Raw genomic sequence first — 21248 nt, 5'->3', positions numbered from 1 at the left:
AAGAGTGGCAGCACACGCTGTAGTCTTAGCACAACAAAGGCTGAGGCAGGAGGATTTCAAGTTTGAGGTCAGCATGGGATACACAGAGAGTTCCTGCTTCAAGAAGAAACAAGAACAAAGCAGTCGTTAGCATACATGAGGTCTCAGGCTTGAATCCCAGCACCAGAAAAAACTGCTAAGTTCCTTTTACTTCCTATCTTTATAGAAATCTTTTGCCTCTTAAGAGGAACTCTAAGAGACACAGATGGGTTGAGCTTAAAGGCTCCTATTGGAAGGAACAGACATCTAATAAGTCCTTGCTGTATGCCAGGCACTGTCCTCGGGGTTTCATTCAACATTCATTCAACAAATGCTTCTCACCCAAGAGCTGCAGATGCAAGAGAAATGATGATTCCTTTCTGGAAAAGTCTCTCATAAGTCTTTTATTGCATCCGATACTTGCAGAGAGTTCAACCACGTGTCCCAAGTGGCCCAGAATGGATTGATTATGGACATTAACTGTGTTTGAGATACCAGTGGGAATCCTATTCCCCAACCTCCCTTACAAGAAGTCAGCCACTGGCGGCTGGCTTCATCCTCAAGTGCCAGGAAGCACAGGAGCCGGGCTGCTGAGGAAGTCCGAACAGGCAAAGAGCCAGCTACATAGCAAAGAACAGTGAGCAAACAGAGCGGTCCCTTCAGACGAGCAGGGCCGCCTCAGTTCCAGCTAGAAGACACACAGGATCTGGTGTGCGGTTGCCTGTTCTAAATTCTCAGAGCCACAGATGAGAATTGTTACATAAACCTTCACATGAAAGGCCAGACTTTGGTAAAACACCGTAAGGAACAAAGTGAACTCCACTGCTGGCCCAGGGGCCCTGCCTGCAGCCACACTGTGGCCTTTGTATTACGTCCCCTGGAGGGTCATCTGCGGCACGCACTTCTGTGCAGGTTTTGTGGTGAACCAATCTTTAGGGAGAGACAGGAGTTTTCCTTTTAAAAAAGTACTCTAGCGTGCTTCAGAATTCTCGCTTTGTCAACTACCAACCTTCCTTCTTGGACTTTTGGATTTAATAGCTGGGGTGGGAGGCTTGAGAATTTTCATATATATACTTATACATATATATATAATATAAATAAATATATATGGAGAAATAATTATGGTGCATCTTGACAATAAAAAATTATTCAACACTAAAAATAAATCAATTCAAGAGACAAAAATTTCTTAAATATAAACTTCTAAGTAAAGGTCAAATCTGAAAGGCAATGTACTCTAGGATCCCAACCTATGGCATTCTAGAAAAGACAAAGCTGTCGAGACAATAAACACAGACCTCATTTCTGCCTGGGGGAGGGGGCATAGGTGGGATAGGGAGGTTTTAGGCTACTGCAATTATAATTGGATACAGGTCACCAAATAGTTGATAAGACCCATAGACTGTCCAACACAAGGAAGCAGTCCTGAAACTCTATGTAGCCCCGGCTGGCCTCAATTTTGAGGCAATTCTCCTACCTCAGTATCCCAAGTGCTTGGATTGCAAGAATCCAGGCACACACCACCGCACCTGGATGACACTGCTTTGTTCTTTTCTGGACTTTTTTTTTTTTTATTTTTTGAAGCAATGTCTTATAGCTCATGTTGACCTCAAACTCCCCAGATAGTTAAGGATGACCCTGAACTCCTGCCCTCCTTCCCAGGGGTGGGGTTACATCAAGCTGCCACTGTGGCTGGCAGAATTTGTGTTTCTCATGAGCTCCCGAATGTGGGTGCTGACTGGGCCACACCGCCTTTAGAAGCCATGGAGTGGTGGCTGAACATAAACCAAGGAAGCATGTGCTTAAAAAGTTATTTTTAAAAAATTTATCTTATTATTTTTAATTGCACACATAGGCACATATGCGGAGGTAGGTGTGTGTGTGTGTGTGAATGCAGTTGCCAACTGAGCCTAGAAGAGTGTATCAGATCTCCTGGAGCTGGAGTTACAGGTGGCCGTGAGCCACCTTACGTGGGCACTGGAACCCCTCACAGGTCCTTTGCAAAAGCAGTACATGCTCTTAACTGCTTAAGACTCTCTCTAGTCTACATTTTTGAAAAAAGATTCTAATTATTAAACTAGTTCTTATTGCAAGGCTTTACGAAGTCAATGGTCCCATTTTACAGATGAAAACAGCAAAAGACATCCCAGCTGGCAATGGTGTTGTTGATGCCCGGTACTGTAATCTCAGTGCTCCAGAGCATAAGGCAGAGGATGAGAAGTTTAATCCAGTCCCTTTTGAATGTGTAGAGACTGGAACTGGTCACTTCAATTTCAGCTCCTTGGAGCAAAGGTCCTGGGGCTCTTTGGGTCCCATTGATCCATGCACTTAAATGAGGCTGGTTCTGGGAGATGCCGGTCATCCACTTGGTCACTCCTGCGCTGGCTGGGGGAGTGGCTTCCTCTTTGGCTTGAGTGTCAGGTATTTGCAGTTCAGGATCTGTTTCTGCAGGTTCCCACGCCCCTCCATCACTCCACTAATTCACTACCTACTTAACAGCCTGTGATAAATCCCTTTTTGCTCCATGTTGGTCAGACTGAATTCTTCCCTCTGGGCCTGGCCCCTGAAGAACAACACTCCCCCTAGTGGCGCTGCTAAGCTTAACAACAGGGAAAATACACATTTACATGTTCATGTACGTAAATGCTACCTTCGGGCCAGGTGTGGGGCACATGTACTCCCAGCACTGGAGAGTTAGAGACAGGAGGATGAAGAGTTCAAGGCCACCTTGGGCTACAGAGGGAGACCCTGTCTCCAAAATAAAACAATGGCGGATATATGAAAATATACAACTAATAAAAACTAACCTTTAAAAAGGGATGGGGATGTATCTCAGTGATAAATCCCTTGCCTACTCTTCTGAAGGGCCCCAGGTTCAGTCCTCAGCACAGCAAAAACAGGGTGTGTCAACACCACTTTACAGAATCAAATATGCACACTGTTGAAATTCCACAGAGCCCGCCAATTCTCAGCAGTTTTGATGGTCTGTCTGAACTCTGCACTGATCCATCCTCACCAGACCAGACAGGATTTGACAAGTGAAGCCAGGGGCAGCACTTCCCTAGTGAGTGTAATCAAAGTCTCATCCGCCATCTGTCTCTGACCTCTCTCAGCCTCACATGAATGATGTTCAGTAAACTGAGACTTCTGGCAGCTCTCACACCAGCTTGTCAAGGGTTGTGAATCCCTCAATGACTGAGATAATAGAGGGGCACACGCCACAGCACAACTGTGGAGGTCCAAGGACAACTTTCGGGAGTTGGTTCTTTCCTTCCACTGGGTGAATTCCAAGGATTGAACTCAGTTCATCAGGCTTAGCAGCAAGCTCCTCTTAAGATTAAAGGTGCACACCACCATGGCCAGCACCGTCTTAACTTTCTGTTCCTCATTGAGGTGACCTTTTACTGTCTAATCACCAACGTCACTACTGTTCCAAAGTCTGTGCAGGATAGGTTACAGTGTGGAACCTCCCAGCCCTGTCCTTTGTCCCCCGTTCTGCAGTGACACTATGTACTTCTGTTTCCTCCTGGGTAAGGACAAATGCGTTCGTTTCATGCTGTGGGACTGCAGCACACTGACATCCTCTGTTAGTATCTTCAGCAGTGAGTCAAGGCTTGGACAGGAAGAGGCTTTGTGCTGCGATTCCACAAAATGAACCAGACCAGTTTTCAGTTCTGCTTTTGACTGAAGAGTTCTGGAGCAGCTTGCAGGAGCTGCATGCATCCAAAAGAGCTGCAGCTGTTACCCTATGTCTCCTGTGCAGGTACTCTAAGGTGTCTATAGATGTGGTTATTGTTAACAAAACAATTCAGCAAAAAATAAGTATTGTGTTACCAACTCATAAAGTACCTGAAAATGTAACCCTCAGCTCGGGCCAGCCCATACAGGCCAGCTCCGGTGCATGTCCTTCTTCTGCATTCCTTTGATCTATGGGTTCAATACTTGAGGTTCATCTTCCTCTCACCTCCTTCAGGAGGCTTCTTTAAAGCCTCCAGCCTTGCAGCTTCCCCTTCCATAGTCCTTGGAGATCACTCACATACGCCTATCACTTGGCACTTGGCGTTGACAACTTTGACTATGCGCCAGATCCAGTGGAGGAGACAGACAGAGAAAACATCTTCTTCAACATTGTATCCATTCACATCCTGGACCAACACAACCTTGACAAAAATGCACCAGATCTCTTTGGTGACTTACAGTATAAGGAACCGGCAGGTCAACTCCAATCCCAGTTCTGGAAGGGCTTTGGAGTCAGAGAGACCCAAAGTGAACCTTGTCCCCTCCCACCCCCCCACCCCAACTCTGTGACCTTGAACAGACATTTCATAGTCTTGTGCCTCAGTTTACTTTTCTGTTAAATGAGAATGAGGGCCCTACTAATCTTTGGGAGGTCACTGTGAGACCAAAATGAGCCACAACGTGTGAAACATGAACAAGAATTTAGCTACAGTCACCCATAGTCTACCAGACTAAGAATATCAAGTGGAAAGTTTCAGAAATACACGACCTGTAGGTTTGAAGTCGTGCACCCTTCTGAGTAGTCAGCCTACTGTCTGCCTGGGACACGAACCATGACCAACGTATCCATGCTGTATTGTGCTGCCTACTTGTGAGGTACTTTATAGCTCTCTGTTATCAGCTCAACTGTTGTAGTACCACAGTGCTATGGCCAAGTAACTTTATTTTACTTAACAGTGGCCCAAAACACAAAAATTGTGATTTTGTGATACAAATATTCCGAAGAAAGGCTATACATTGTTTCTTTATATTTCCTCTTACATCATCACAAAAAGGGTGAGGACATAGTATTTCGGTATATAACAGTTCTATTTTATGATAACTTAATCTCTTACTGGGCCTAACTTAGAAATCTGAATACAGGAATGTATGTAGAGAAAGATGTAGTCCATAGAGAGTTAGTTAGGTCCTACACAGAGTTTCCAACATTTGGTATGCATTCCCATCCCTCCCCCAACAACAGTGTTGCACTGTGTATCCCAAAGCTCCCATCAGCCCTCTGAGGCAAGCATGCCCTGCTTTGTAGACCTTAAGTTGGTGTGTGCAAGGTCAGAAAAGCACGTGGGCTGCATCTACTGTAGAACTGACTCAGACCATGTCTGCCTGCCTTTAAGCTGGACCTGCTCTTCCCAGCTTCGCTCCCTGCTCAGACTCTCACCTTGCAGATAAATGTGACAAATGACGACTCCACAAAGTCTTTTGCCACCAGCTGTCCATGTGAGAACTTCTCCAGCCTCCCCAAAGCTACTATCTGCCCGAGTTTCTCATCAGACCAAGACTGGAACAGATCCAACTTCCTGGGGGAAGAGGGAAGCCTATTAGAATTTATCACCCAGTATTAGAAGGTTCCAGAAAGGGGCCTTGTTCTTTGACTCTTGAGAAAATGCCTGGGGTGGGAGAATTCACCCCACCATCTGCAGTCACCTCACCCCAGTCTGTGGTCAGCATCCTGCATTTCCTCAAGCCTTCCTCTTCAGCTGAGTGGCCCCCTCCCTGTCGCTGCTCCGCCATCCGGGAATCTTCTTTCTGACTCCATTTCTGCTACACCCTATGACTCTGGCTCACAAGCTCTTCCCATAGAAAGCTCAGGTAGTTGCTTGCTTCAGCACACTGGCTACTTGGTTCCCAGCCAAAGGGTCCTGCCCTAACTTTTGGTCCTGGAGCTTTCACAAATCTCTAGCTGCCTCTGGCCAGTAAGCTTTGAACATTTAGCTCAGAGCCTAGGGAGAGGCGAGATGTCTGGAGTCTTTTGGAATTGTTTAAAGGCTCACTACAAAGCAGCCATCTCTTCCCCGACCTCACGCACCATGAGTCACAAGCTGCCTCTCTCTGTTTGGTGGCTTCACGGGGCTGCTAACAATGATGTGTTTCTCTCAGTTCTAACATGGACTCAGGGTGACTGAGCTAGTTAACTCAAGTTGGCTCACGCATCAAACACACTGAGTTCACTTCTGAGCATCACATGGGAACAGAGTCTACACCCTGACCTCAGAAGGGTATCTAGAAAGGAAGAGGAGGAGCATGCCCAGAAGAGCACAGCACCTACTGTGTGCCACGCACTGGGCCCTCCCCCATCACTTCATCCCCTCTTAAAGTCTAGGGAGAGACCTCTCATCATCCCCATTTTGTGAAGCAAGAGACTAAAACCCAAGATTTGGAGCCGGGCGGTGGTGGTGCACGCCTTTAATCCCAGCACTCGGAAGGCAGAGGCAGGCGGATCTTTGTGAGTTCGAGGCCAGCCTGGTCTACAGAGTGAGATCCAGGAAAGGCGCAAAGCTACACAGAGAAACCCTGTCTCAAAAAACCAAACAACAACAACAAAAACAAAACAAAACAAAATGAAAAACCAACAACAACAACAAAAAAAAAAACCCCAAGATTTGAAGCTCTACCTCGAGTTACCTTAGAACCCGAGGGTGTGGATTTGAGCTGGGCCCATGTCCTGGGCCCAGAACAAATTGATACAAGCTGTGGCTTGTAAAGCTCCTGAACAGTGAGCTGCTAAACCACAAACAACTAAACTATAACACACTACTAACTAGGCCTTAGTAATCCAGTTCTCTTTCATAGCTCATATTGCATTAGATCATGTTCCTAGTTGGAATGCTCAGAATTTGCTTTGGTTCTGAGAGCTATATTGGTTTTTTTTGTTGTTGTTGTTTTGCTTTGCTTCGCTCTGTTCAAATAAGCTCCACTAAATTTAATTATCCATGGAATTTTCCTTTTAATAAGCCTAAGAGCTGAGGTTGGGTGTCAGACCCATTTCCCCACAGTTTGTGCTCTTCTCAGACTCCCCCGCCTTTCCAGGCTCCATCCCCTCAGCGATGCTATCTCCCAGGCCCAGCCACAGCGGCTGGACCCCTCCATCCAGCACAGCTTCATTAGTTAACCTTTATTTGATGAACATCATGTATGCTTAGCACTCTGACAGCAGGAAGATTACAATGGCGGCCAAATCTGGTCCCTGTTGGCACACTGCTGTCAGCCATGGCATACACACTATGAAGGAATGACCACACAATGGAGACTCACAGGATGGATAGGGTTTGTAAGGGACATGGGATGCAACAGAATGGCAGATGGAGCACCCTCTCTATCTGGGGTGATAACAGAGGCGCTACGTTAGTGAAACTGGATGTTGAGACCCTGTTCCTTTTAAATTAGACACATCATCAGCCTGAGCCCTGATACTCTCATCTACACACTGAGGAAAATAAAAGGAACAACCTCACAGGACTGGACATGAGGAGACTAGATGTGAAACAAGTACAAAGCATGAGCACCCTGCCTGGCCCGGCAAGTGCTCAGTGTGTGTTAGCTACTCTTTTTTTTTTTTTTTTTTTTTTTTTTTTGGTTTTTTGAGACAGGGTTTCTCTGTGTAGCTTTGCGCCTGTCCTGGAACTCACTTGGTAGCCCAGGCTGGCCTCGAACTCACAGAGATCCGCCTGCCTCTGCCTCCCGAGTGCTGGGATTAAAGGCGTGTGCCACCACCGCCCGGCGTTAGCTACTCTTGTGTTCTGCGGTTCCACAGGAAGAGAGAGCTCAGCTGAGATCTGAAGGCATACTTGGATTTGGCTAGATAGAGGAGTTGGGTGGGCGTGGGTATTTGAGAGCACCTCCGGCCAACAGCAACCACCAGCGTGTTTCCAACCAAGGGCACAGCCAAACACAAGGAAGAGGAAAGATCTTGAATGAGGTGGAGTTACCTAAAAAAATTGTACCGATAGCGGGTTTCCTTCTGAACTTCATCGTCCAGCTTATTTGCAACGAAATCCTCCCGGTCGACAACCAGGAACTCTGTTTCCTCCATGCAGACCACTGTGGCTCTCCTGACTGCAGTGCTCAGAAGGCCCATTTCCTGGTGGGTGAACAGGGACAAGAGCAAGTGAGGCCGCACCCAGTCCTGTACCCATCTTCCCACCGCACCCAGTCCTGTACCCATCTTCCCACCGCGGCCCCTTCCATACTCCCACTCACCCCCACCCTACCACCGCCCGTTCCCTTTATCTGTTGTTTGTGGGAAAGAGGTCTGCTACAGGCCAGAGGAAGAGGGAGCGCTGGAAAGGCTTCTCTGTGGAGTCTATAGCTTCCCTGTGTCAATGAGGCAACACAGGGACTATACTCCTTAAGTAACATGTGAAGAGGTCGGCTTTGGAGATTGCGCAGTCCCAACTCATCAGCGTTTGACAGATAAGGGCCCTGGGGTGCACGGGGACCAGGGACTTGCCACAGAGGCTGAGGCGGGCAGGGCTTGGATAAGGGTTGGAGCGGGAGTCCTGTCATACCCCAAGCCCAGCCCAGGAAGTGAGGCCCTTCCCCGGACGTACCCCGAAACAGCCGCCCTTGCGCAGCAGAGTTGGGTGGGGGTCGAGGAAAGCGCTGCTTCCGTCTTCGTCCTCGGTCACGGCAACAGTGCCCAGGTAGATGAAATAAAAACTATTGCCTCTCTGCCCCTTCTTGACGATCACACGCCTGCGCCCAAACCTGGGAAAGGTTTGACTTTTAACTAACAAGTGCTCCAGACTCAGTGAGTGCCGTGTGCTCTGGGACATGAAGGCACAACCTCGGGGTAGAAGAGACTTCAGAATGGCCCAGCCCCTGCCTGCCACTCTGGACCCTTCCCTCGCACTTAGCCAGTCTCCTGCCTCAGTTGTGCGGAGGCATCCTGGAAGCAGCAGCTGCTTCAGTTTGCCTCACTGTTGGTTAAGCTTAGCATCCGTGAGTGCTCCTGAGAGCACACGACGAAAGACTAGGGTACCCAGCACAGCAGACACGGGGAGAGACTGAACAGTGGTGAGCACTGGCTTTAGAGTCACACCAGGACCCGCATCCTGGTTCTGCACTTGGCTGTGTGACTCTGAGCAGGTCATCTCCTCTTTGAACCTCAGCTTCTCTTGTCTGTGAACTAGGGGTGCCGGGTGACGCGCCTAGGGAGAGACAGATAAAGGGGTTGGTGGGACTGTTGGGGGGGGTGCTAGATGCCAAACCTGACAGCTCAAGCTTGTTGTCAAGGAAGGACCCACGCGGTGGAAAGAGAGAACTGTTCCCTCAAGTTGTCCCCGACCTCCACATAGGTGCTGCAGATAGGATTTGTTAGCAGTCCTCTCTCTCTCTCTCCCTCCTTCCCTCTCTCTCTCTCTCTCTCTCTCTCTCTTTCTCCCTCCTCTCTCTCTCTCTCTCTCTCTCTCTCTCTCTCTCTCTCTCTCTCTCTCTCTCTCTGTTTTGTTTTTGTTTTTGTTTTTTTGTTTTTTTTTAGTCAAAAGCTCTGTGTAGCTTTGGAGCCTGTCCTGGATCTCGCTCTGTAGGCCAGGCTGGCCTTGAACTCACAGAGATCTGCCTGCCTCTGCCTACTGAGTGCTGGGATCAAAGGCGTGTGCCACTACCGCACGGCCCTTGTTAGCAGTTCTTAAACCCAGACCCCACTGATGATTCTAGGCAAAGCCAATCCAATGGAATGAGATAAAGGAGGAAAGAAAGAAGGAAAAATCCCAAGCCTGACCCAAGAGATGCTCTTTCCCTCTCCAGTCAGACTGAAGGGCGTTAGGAGCTATGACATCTTAGCATTACAGGGAGGGAGACTGGGCCTGGGAACCCGGGCCTGTCCTGCCAGCTACCAAGAGGCTGAGGCAAGAAGATCTCCAGTTCGGTCGGGGCTTGCCTGGGCTACAGAGTAAGTTTAAAGCCAGCCAAGACAACTTAGTAAGACCCTGTCTCAAAACAAAAAATATGAAAAAAGGCTGGGGGTGTTCCTCAAAGGAAGAGTGTGTGAGTGCAAGGCCCCAAGTTCACTCCCCAGCAAGAGAAGATTAACAAGGCAGACACAGTCCTGCTTGTACAGACCTGCTAAATCTAGCTGAGACTGACTTTTTAGAGGAGCCTCAAGGCCTTCCCTGGGGCTGGGTTTTCTTTATAGCTGAAGACTTCTGTCTAAAGCGCTAGTTCCCAGTCCCAGGAATGACTAACAATTAGCAGGAGGTTTTAAATGATCCTCACTTTGCTTAATCTCCCCCCAAATCTCTATTCTTAATACAATCACCATTATCATCACTTCACTAATGAAAATTCAAGGCTCAGAAGGTTAGGAGTGCTTGGAGTCACACTGGGCAGCGGTGGCGTTACCTTGCTCTATAGCTTGCTCTATCATTTTCTTTCTTCCCTCCTGACACCACTCAGCCGGCTTGCCTTCCTTTTCTTCCTTCCTTGTCTCCTTACTCTCCTTCTTGTTCTTTCAACAGGGACTCTTTACAGGAAAGAGTGAACTGCTCTTCTCCCCTGGACTTGAACAAAGCAAACGGTTCTCTCTGCCTGGAATGCCCTGGTCTACATGTCTTTTGTCAAATCTACCTCCTCTTTGAAGTAATTTTGTGATTATCGCATTAGTGTGTGTTTGTGGGGAGGCCAGAGCACGATCACAGGGGTTGCCTCTCCCTTCGCTGTGTGGGTCCAAGGGATGGAACTTGGGTGGTCAGGCTTGGAGGCAAACACGTGACTCACCGAGCCGTCGCACTAGCCCTGACCTATTCTAGTACCGTCCTTCTTATGAGACTCACCACCAAGTCATCATGCCCACGGAACCTCTAGTTCTAGGGGATCTGAAGTCTCTGACCTCCATGAGAGCCCGAGCACACACACAACTGAAAATAAAACACACCTTTAAAAATAGTAAAATTAGCAGAGCCGTGGTGGCGCAAGCTTTAATCCCAGCACTTGGGATGCAGAGGCAGATGCATTTCTGAGTTCAAGGACAGCCTGGGTTTGAGGACAGCCAGGGCTACACAAAGAAACCCTGTCTTGAAAAAAAAGAAAAGAAAAGAAAAAAGAAACCTTAACCACCACCACCCCCACATCTGGGCTATGCAATATGAGTAGATCATTATTCAGGCACTGAACAACAGGACCCAGCAGGAGGTCAAAACTTATAATTAAAGATGTGATAAATATATTTCTTTGGAAAATCTGCAACTTGAGCCTTACGTGAAATGCAGTATATTTTCTTGTGTGTGTGTGTGTGGCGGGGGGTGGGGGGGGTGGGGTGGGGGGTGTGTGGACACTTGTTTGCTTGTGCACGTGTGGGTGTGGGAGTGGGTACACGTGGAAATGCGTGTGGAGGCCAGAGGGTGTCGCCCTTGGTCATTCGTTTTTGTTTGTTTGTCTGTTTGGTTTGGTTTTTTGAGACAGGGTTTCTCTGTGTAACAACCGTGGCTCTCCTAGAACTCACTCTGTAGATCAGGCTGACCTCGAACTCACAGAAATCTACCTGCCTCTGCCTCTGGAGTGCTGGGATCAAAGGTTTGTGTCACCACCACCTGCTTTGGTCATTCTTCATCTTATGTTTTCATTACATTTATTCATTTATTTACCGTGTTTGGGTGTGTGTGTGTGTGTGTGTGTGTGTGTGTGTGTGTGTGTGTGCTTGATTTGAATATAATTTGTCCCTTGGAAACTCTAGCTGGAGATTGTGGTCCATTGTAAGGTATTAAGAGTAGAAACTTAATCCCAGGCCCTCAGGAAGTCATTAGGATTAGATAAAACTGGGCCGATGGTATAGTTTAGTGGAAGAGCATATTCTTAGCATGCATATGACTTTGTGTTTAACCTCCAGGGCTAAGGGAAAAAAAGACTGAACTAAATCAGCAGCATGAACCCTCACAATCAAATGCTGGTAGCTTTTTTTTTTTTTTTTTTTTTCAGAGCTGAGGGCCCAGGGCCTTGTGCTTGCTAGGCAAGTGCTCTACCCCTGAGCTAAATCCCCAGTCCCCCCCCCCTTTTTTTTTTTTTTTGGTTTTTCGAGACAGGGTTTCTCTGTGTAGCTTTGCACCTTTCCTGGAACTCGCTTTGGAGACCAGGCTGGCCTCGAACTCACAGAGATCCGCCTGGCTCTGCCTCCCGAGTGCTTGGATTAAAGGCGTGCGCCACCACCACCCAGCTCCTGGTAGCTTCTTAAGAAGAAAAACCAAAGGATATTATATAGGCTTCCTGACTTTCACCATATGATGCTTGGGGCTCTGCCAGGAAGAAGGTCATCACCAGATGTGGGTCCTTGCCCTTGACCCAGACTATAATCCAAAAGTCTCTTTCGTGTATAACTAGCCCAACTGTACATTACTAGTCACAGAAAATGGACTAAGACACAGTAACTAGGATGAGTGTTCTCCCTCTCTGACCCTCATTTCTGCATCTGAAAAGTGTGTAAGTTGGACTAGCTCAGTTCAGAACCCCTGTTAGATCATTTCAGATTCCATGACTGTAATTGGAGGACTCTCAGAAAGTGACTAAGCTAGGCTGCTGCCCTCACCAACAAGCACTCAGGTGACCTGCCATGTCTTTTCCATCTGGGGTCCTCCTGCCTAGTCCCGCCCTAGTCCAGGAGCCAGGGGCTGTGTGGCTCTCACTGACCTTTCAAAGCGCATGACCTTGGCCAGGAGCAGCTGCAGGGTTTCTGCATAGTTGCGGTAGCAATCTAGAACCTGTAGAACATTGCAGAGGGCTTGGATCTCCTGATCTGTCCTCCAGGATGGCTGCTTCTGTGTGATGTGAATGGCCCTTGGAGGGAGGTGACCCTGGGGAGACACAGCCAGAGGATTCTAGCTAGCAACTCTCCATATTCTTGCTTGTATGGTGCCTGTTCCACACACAGTAGTGGTTAACATGGACTGAGGGCTGTGTGCCAAGCATCAGAGTGAGCATCTACATACCCAGCTCACTGCATCTTCATCCAGCCCAAGAATTGTTCCCATTTGGTGAAGAAACTCAGAAAATCAATAGATCTGCTACCTTCCAAGGCAGAGTATGTGGTTATCCTTGCTCCAGGACCTCGTGGTCCCCAGCACGAACACGTAACTCGGGGAGAGTTGTCCTTGTCTCGGCTAACACGGTCTTCTGTGTAGGGACCAATGAGACCTGACTCACTAGCTATCGGCCATGGCAGCCACTGAGGATATTCCTTCCGAAGCCCTCTTCCTTTTCTTGACTTCCTTTTCTTGCACAGAATGCCCCTCAGTTCTAGAATTCTGTGGTGTCTAGAGAGGTCCCTGGTTTGCCCTGAATGAATCGGGGCAAAATTTTGGTAACCCTTCCACGCCTAGCATCAGACATCGACTCATCTGAAAAACTGAAGGAACACAGAATTTAGAAGACTTCCTTACTATGTTTCACCAATGAGGGGGCATGAGAAATTAGACTGTCCAGGAGGGCCAAGTACCAGGACCCACACCTCCAAAGGGTGGGGGTGGAGCATGGGATGGGCACAGGTAGCACTAGTACCAGTTAAAAAGTTCTGTTCCCCCTCTTTCCTCAGAGACTAGCCCAAATGGCTACTATAGACCTAGGTCAAGTCAGGTCTGAGCCAGTGAGAATGTGACTGGTTCCTACAATCAGACAGGTTCCTTTACATTTAAAACTGGATATTAAATTTTTATTTAATATCCAGGATTTGGAGGTTAGAAGAGAGGAAGATGTCAGGCATGGTGATGCATGCCTTTAATCCCAGCACTTGGGAGACAGAGGTAGGCAAATCTCTGTGAGTTCGAGGCCAGCCTGGTCTAGAAAGTGAGTTCCAGGACAGCCAGGGCTATACAGAGAAATTCTGTCTCAAAAAAAAAAAAAAAGGAAGGGAATAATGATGCTTGAACCCAGAGACCACATCACACAGCCCAAAGACCCACACAGATATTAAGACCTTCTCTTGTCAGAGTGGGACTACCGCTTGAAGGACATCTAACACAAGGAGGGACATGTATGTCAGCATCCCTCAGAGAGCTCAGGGCCAAACCAGAGTTCACCAACAGGCCATTCTTCCCACCACCTGGTTTTATTCTCCTCTGCCCGGGACTATCATGCCCTCAGTTTTGCTTTCTGCTGATTTCCCATGAGTCCAAACCCAGAAACTCCCCCAGATTGACCCTCCTCCAGCTAAACAGTGGTAACAGTTGGTGGGCTAGGGCCAGGAGACAGGATCGCTATGACCAGAAATGGAATGGCTACTTCCAAGTGCCACGAGTGCTGGCAGACCTGAACTAAAACCAGTTTTGTGTAGGGCTTCTTCCACCCTGAAACAGACAGAAGAGCAGACCCACCCCGACCCCCGCACAGGGAAAAGTCCGCGCCCCACACACCTCCAGACCCACCCCGACCCCCACACAGGGAAAAGTCCGCGCCCCACACACCTCCAGACCCACCCCGACCCCCACACAGGGAAAAGTCCGCGCCCCACACACCTCCTCTGCAGCAAAGTCCATGGTATCAAACGTGATCCGGCATTGCTTCCTTTTCTGAAAGAAAGGAGGCAGAGAACAGAGAATTAGTAAAACCGCCCTTGGAGTTCTGCTTTGGAAACCCTTTGTCTACCTGGGCCATTGCAGCCATGGGAAACCTCCTTTTGTTATCTCTGCCCCCAAACTCCCTACTCAGCCCTATGGCAGGCAGCATCAACAAGGTATTGTGAAGGTGGAGTGAGGGACAGGGTAGAGAGGAGGAAATGGCAACTGGGAAAAACAAGATTAAGGGAGAAAAGGAAGAGGGGAAAGACAGGAACAGACTGAACAGCACAGAGTAGGGGGAAGGAGAAAAGGAGGGGCCAAGTGAAATCAAGCTTTGTTAAGTTTCTCCAGGAACTTAAACACGGTACTTCCTCCTTCTAACACTCCATTTAGTCAATAGGACAAAACTGCTTTTATCAAGTCCCAGACTGGAAGAATTTGCCTAAGAGCCGGCCACACAGAAAGTAAATGGCCAGCCAGGCGGGTGGCGGCACATGCCTTTAATCCTAGCGCTTGGGAGGCAGAGGCAGGTGGATCTACAGAGGGAGATCCAGGGCCAAGGAAAGAAACACAAAGAAACCCTGTCTCGAAAAAGAAAGAGAGAAAGAAAGAGAGAGAGAGAGAGAGAGAGAGAGAGAGAGAGAGAGAGAGAGGAGGGGAGGAGGGGAGGAGGGGAGGAGGGGAGGAGGGGAGGAGGGGAGGAGGGGAGGAGGGGAGGAGGGAAGAGGCTAAGCCAGAGCATGGCCAGGAAGAGGACAAGAGATCTCAGGGGTGAACTAACCAACCCAGTCTCCTGACAGATGAAGGAAGGGTGCAAAAGGGAAGAGAACACATAGGAAGAGGCAACACAGAAGAAAAGTGGCCAAACCAAGGAACCCACTCTCCAGAGATCGCCTCACATGGTTCCCTGGAGCCCCTTGGATCTCTTGCCTGCTGTGAAATGCTGTCCTCCAAGCATGTCAGCCATTTCCACCTCCATGAGAGCAGCTGGGACTGCTCCCCAGAGACCTTTGGGTTGCCTGTGGTGTCCCTCATGGTGGTGGGGGGAAGGCATTAGACCCTCACCTGAGATTTCAGCTCCCGGCCTGTACTTAACACCAGCTAAAAGCATTCTGTTCCAGCCGCACACGCTCTCCAGGGTGCTAGAGCATAGAGATTTGGAGGGTAACTCAAGGGGGGCTCCACCTGTCCAGCTTTGAGGGAGTTGTCATCCATGCTGGGGTGAAGCTTTTCAACAATGTGGCTGTTTAGAGGTGACCTGTGCTCCTATGTACTACCCCCCCAGCCCCGCCCATCATGCTTCTAGAAGCCTAAATAAACTCATTTCTCAGCTCAAGTGGTACTCCTCAGGGAAGCCCACAAAGGAAGAGAGGGGAGCTCAGAAATACAGATTCACATACTCCATGGAAAACTGGCCCCTGGCTCTCCCCACCTGGCCCTGTATTCCAGTCCAGCTCTTCAGTCAACAGCCATGCGGTTCCTCTGGTGCCGTTGAAGGTTTCTTCTCTACTGGAGGTCACTCTGACTAGGCACTGTGGTGAGGTCTGATATCACACTCTCCTGACTTCATCCCTCACTCAGTCTTCTGTTCCCTGTCACCCACATGTCAGCCCTACTCTTTCCTGTTGCCACCCTGAGAAGTAGAATGTCCTTCTTGAAAACGAAGTTGAGTTCCACAGGTTACAGTGTGATCCTATCTCTCCCTTATCTCATGGCTGGTGACAGGACTGAAGACCTATTAAGTTTGACCAGCACAGCCAGAGGATAAATCCATTGGAATGTCTTTAGGAGGATGTGCCCTGTTTCTCCAGCCAGCCTATAGGCTCCAACTCCTACTATAGCTTAACTTACTAATTAGATTATTGTCTCAAAAAAAAAAAAGGTGGAAGTCCACCTTCCTATCCCCCACTGTCCCTCTCCCATCCTCCATCTTTCAGAAATCATTTGGGGAAATTTCTTGGAATAAGACATTAGATGCAGAAGGCAGAGGTTTGGGTCTAATTACTCATGGCCCAAGAGGAAAATGGGCATGGCTGGTCTACATACTGAACTGGAGAAATACTGAACCTGGAGTGGGGTGGAGACACACTAAGCACCAATGGAGACACCTTTAGGGGAATGGGACAGACTGTCAGAATGGTGACTGAGGTGGCTGTAATGAGAACAGCTCCCATAGACCCATATGTTTGAATACTTGGTCCTCAGTTGGTGGAACTGTTTGGGAAGGATTAGGAGGTGTGGCCTTGTTGGAGGAGGTGTGTCATTGGGGGGTGGAATTTAAAGTTTCAAAAGGACCCCTGCGATTTCCAGTGCTCTGATTCTATGTCCTACTTGGGGATCAAATATGAGCTCTCAGCTACTGCTCCAGCACCATGCCTGCCTTCCTGCTGCCATGTTCCCTGCCATGATGGCCATGAACTCTAACCCTCTGAAACTGAAAGCCCCAAACAAATTCTTCTGTAAGTTGCTTTGGTCATTGTATCTTCTCACAGCAATACAAACATAAGACAGTGGCCAACCAACCACTACTTCTTAGACAAAAAGAGCTCATGGTTTACTATTATAAGGTATTTTAAGCTGGGACCTTCTTTATCATGAAAATGGGGTCAGCATGGCAAACAGGATCCCAAAAATGCCCCCTTCCTTTGGTAAAGAGAGGGTACACACCTCAAAACACTCAGGAAAATCCTGGTTCTGTTGTGGCCCCCTAATTCCATCAGGCTCTTGTGATTACTGTCAGAACTTTTTTATTTTTTTAATGTGAATTGGTGCTTTGCCTGCATGTATGTCTGTGTGAGGGTGTTGGGTCCCCTGCAACAGGAATTACAGACAGTTGTGAGTTGCTATGTGGGTGCTGGCAGTTCCTCTGGAAGAGCAGTCAGTGCTCTTAACCGCTGAGCCATCTCTCTAGCCCCGTGATTACAGTTGGAAAGCATACCATGCCTCCCTCACCCCTGGAGTCCCATTTCACCTGAGGGATGTGTGTGAGCAGAACACTACTGGCTTCTACTTCCACAAGGAGGAGGAGCCACAGACTTGGAAGGAAAATCTGGACAGGGGCCTCCCTTTCTCCGTACTCTCTGTTCTGCCCTAAACTCAGGGCAGTGGGTCCTGCTACTGTCCTGCTCCAGCAGGCTGCCCTAGCCAGCACTGCCTACCACAAGGCCACGAAAGGCTGTCTAATTCAGGGTTCAGACTTGGGCGGCCCACTTGCTCAGTGATGTCGTCTCTCCAGTGCCAGGCTGGGATGAAGAGAGGCAGTGGTTGGATTTCACACATCTGTTTTCCCCTGTCTTCTCCCACAGATGGCTTTGTGCTATACGCATCAAATCCCAGCAGCCCGGTTTAGCTGGGCTACTTACATCCCAAAAGGAGAAGATAGGCTGCTTCCTTTGAACAGGTTCAGTGATCTGATACTCCCGGAATCCCCTGAGGCCTTGGCGGAACATCTTACATACTCGAATCATTACGATGATGTCCATGGTGAGCTGGTACAGCCCCTGTGGAAACAGTGAACCAGGTCAATGAAAGTCATCTGCCCTCGGGCTGGGCAGCTCCAAAGAGGGCAGAATTGAATGGGATGAAAGGCAGTGATGTGTTGGAACAGTGGTTATACAGTCAGAAGTTTAGCTTTGGAGGTTGGGGAGTGCTGGGGTGCTGGGGATTAAGCCTAGGGCCTTGAGTATGCTAGACATGAGCTCTACCCACTCTCTCAGGAAGTTTGAAAACCAGTTGAAATTTTGTTGGTAGCTTTAAAGTAACTGACCCAGGGTAGGGGTAGACACTCAGGGCATCCTCCTCACCAGGAGCCAATTGTTAAACACTCACAGTGCACTAATTGTTTTTATTTTTGTGGAGAAAATAAAGAATACAAGTAACTGTGTGTGTGTGTGTGTGTGTGTGTGTGTGTGTGTGTGTGTGTGTGCTGGGGCATGGGTAAGCTATACAAAACTGTGGAATCAGAGGAATCTGAAGGGAAAATGGTCAATAGGGTCCAATACCTCTAGTTTTGAACACTGAGAAAAATGTTGTAAGTGAAGAAAATTGTGTGGCCCTAGATGTAAAGGTATCCAAGACCTCTGGGTTGGATTCTCTGGAGTCTTGCAAAGGAAGCAGGCCTGCCAACACTGATTCTCTTTTGTTTATTTATTAGGGCACTATTTGCCTGTTTGTTTGCTGATTAAATTTTGGGCCTTGCATCTGCTAGGTAAAGACTCCACTACTGAACCATATTTCCAACTTCTGATGCCATGATTTTAGCCCAAGATGACCTCTACTATATCAAAGGCTAATACAGTTGCATTATTTTAAGTCATTAAATTGTAGTGATTTGGGGCCAGCATGATGCCTGGATCAGTGGCTAAGGGCAATTGATGACAAACTCAAAGACTTGAATTTGACACCCAAACCTACAGGATGAAAGGAGAGAACCGACTCACACAAAATGTCCTCTGAACTCCACATGGGCAACATGGCATGCACACACAGGAGCATATACACACAAATAAATAAATACACACATACATAAATAAATGTAATTTAAAAATTAAATTGTGGTGGTGTGTTACATCAACAATAGAAAGCTGGGGTTGGAGAGAGGGCTCAGAGGTTAAAAGCACTGGCTGCTCTTGCAGAAGTCCTGAGTTCAGTTCCCAGCAACCACCACACGGCAGCTCACAGCCATCCATAATGAGACCTGGTGCCCTCTTCTGGCCTGCAGGCAAAGCACTGTATTCATAATAAATAAATCTTGAAGAAGGAAAAAAACCAATTGAAAGCTAATATCTAATCTAAGATGAGCCATCTGTCATTTCCCAGGGGATATGAAATTGGACTGAGGACAAACAGGCCATCCATCTGCTGGGGATGTCTTTCTGTATGCTGTGAATGTGTTGCTCTGATTGACTGATAAATAAAACGCTGATTGGCCAGTAGCCAGGCAGGAAGTATAGTATAAGCAGAGAGGAGAATTCTGGGAAGTGGAAGGTTGAGTCAGGAGACACTGCCAGATGCTGCTGCCATGAGAAGTAAGATATAAAGATACCAGTAAGCCACGAACCACGTGGCAAGGTATAGATTTACAGAAATGGGTTAATTTAAGATGTAAGATCTAGCTAGCAAGAATCCTGAGCCATTAGGCCATACAGTTTAATTAATATAAGCCTCTGTGTGTTTACTTGGGTCCAAATGGTTTCAAGACAGGTGGGTGAGAGAGATTTGTCCTGACCATGGGCCAGGTGGGACACAGGAAAACTTCAACTACATCCATCCCTAACTGAATTTGGGAGTCAGGACAGACATCGACTAGCCAAGCAAATGTGTAGGATAGGGGGCATCCAAAATGTGGAACAATCTAAAAGCCAAGCACTCATCCAGGTCTTCCCAAAGTCAATCTCCTGAGAAAAATAAGGAATGGAGGATGTTTTAGATTCTAAATCTTGGAAGAAAAATTCAAGAGGCATTTCTTGAGCCTTTGAGTCCATGATAACAAACTATAAAGGGAGGCTGTTCAGTCGGTAAAGTACCTGCCACACAAGCATGAGGATCAGTCTCCAGAGCCCACATCAAAAAGCTGGGTGTGATGGCACCTGCTGGTGATACCAACTCAGAGGAGGTGTAGATAGGCAGATCCTGGGCCTCAGTGGCCAGCCAACTTGGCACGCTCCAGGCCAGTGAGGGACCATGTCACTCACACACACACACACACACACACACACACACACACACACACACACACACACAAAGGTAGATGATGCTTCAGGAACAACACCTTAAATTGACCTCTGACCTCTACACATACATCCACACATATGCATCCACACTGATACATATTATTTTTTTTAAGAATGGTCTCACTGTGTAGCCCCAATTGTCCTAGAACTTGCTATGTAGATCAGGCTGACCTCAAACTTACAGAGATCCACCTGCCTCTATCTCCCAAATGTAGAGATTAAAGGTCTATGACACCACACACAGGTTATACACACATACTTCAAAATTATCTATCTATCTATCTATCTATCTATCTATCTATCTATCTATCTATCTATTTTATGTGCATGGGTGTTTTGTCTGAATGTGTGCCTGTGTACCATGTGTGTGCCTGGTGCCCACAGAAGCCAGGAGATGATGTAGGATTTCACTGGGACTAGAATTACAGGGAGAGAAATGACAGAATTATAACATAACCTCAAAAATAAAAGAAATAATTTTAAAGTGCTTTATTAGGAATATTAATGCTTACTGAGTATAATTTACTATCATCAGGCCATTATTCTTCAGCAGTAAATTCATGTAGATGCTAACATTATCGCTCTTTACAGAAGATCAAAACAGTACCACAGACCCAGTTATGTGCCTAAGGTCCCATGACTGGTAGGTGGTGGGCATCTAAACCTGAGCAGCCTGCCTCCAGAGTCCATAGCTAACCCTCTTACCCTCCTTCACTGCCTCTTACCCTCCTTCACTGCCCTGCCTCATTTCTTCTCTCTGTTCCAGAAAGAATGGGTAAGAACACGACTTCAGAAGACTACAGAACAGGGATCATAACTCAGTCCTGAGCCTCTCTGGTGCTTCCCTTCTTTGTGCCAAGCTGTGAATCTGAGAGGTACAGGGTGCCACCATTCATCTGAGGCCTCTGCCACACCTGCTTCTTTCTTCCTCTATTCGTGCTCCTTTAAATCTTCTGCTCAGGAATTCCCTCCCAGAGCCCGTGACCTGCCTCACCTCCTCCATCTTCAGGATCCTACAGCTAGGAGACTTCTTACATCTCTTCATGGTTCCTAAGTTGGCAAATGGTACAAATGGACCGTTTGCCTTTCATAGGGAGGACAAGAAGTCTTCCCCTATGAGTCGCTAAAGTAAAAACAAACAGCTTCCCTCAGTGGCAAAGCAGTAGCTGCTGCTCCTCACTCCCCACGCCCTGCCAACAGCTGCTGGAAGCCTGATTCCAAG

General features: G+C 47.8%; 1 protein-coding gene across 2 annotated transcripts in view; it reads right to left on the bottom strand.

Moving 5' to 3' along the window:
* Window positions 1-21248, bottom strand: part of Cnbd2 (cyclic nucleotide binding domain containing 2) — a 65745-nt gene that overhangs the window by 26838 nt on the left and 17659 nt on the right. For both annotated transcript variants that reach the window (XM_052725549.1, XM_052725548.1), the window contains exons 2-7: window positions 17657-17794; window positions 14253-14306; window positions 12433-12596; window positions 8364-8520; window positions 7743-7894; window positions 5195-5333 (exon numbers count right to left, since the gene is read on the bottom strand). In XM_052725549.1, the coding sequence (XP_052581509.1) occupies window positions 5195-5333; window positions 7743-7894; window positions 8364-8520; window positions 12433-12596; window positions 14253-14306; window positions 17657-17794 (804 nt within the window). The remainder of the gene's footprint in view (window positions 1-5194; window positions 5334-7742; window positions 7895-8363; window positions 8521-12432; window positions 12597-14252; window positions 14307-17656; window positions 17795-21248) is intronic.

The sequence above is a fragment of the Peromyscus californicus genome, unplaced genomic scaffold (genome assembly GCF_007827085.1).
Source record: "Peromyscus californicus insignis strain IS unplaced genomic scaffold, ASM782708v3 Scaffold_7__1_contigs__length_154581171, whole genome shotgun sequence".
Taxonomy (NCBI): Eukaryota; Metazoa; Chordata; class Mammalia; order Rodentia; family Cricetidae; genus Peromyscus; species Peromyscus californicus.
The sequence above is the reverse complement of the archived record's forward strand: the minus strand, read 5'-3'. Positions and strand labels throughout refer to the sequence as shown.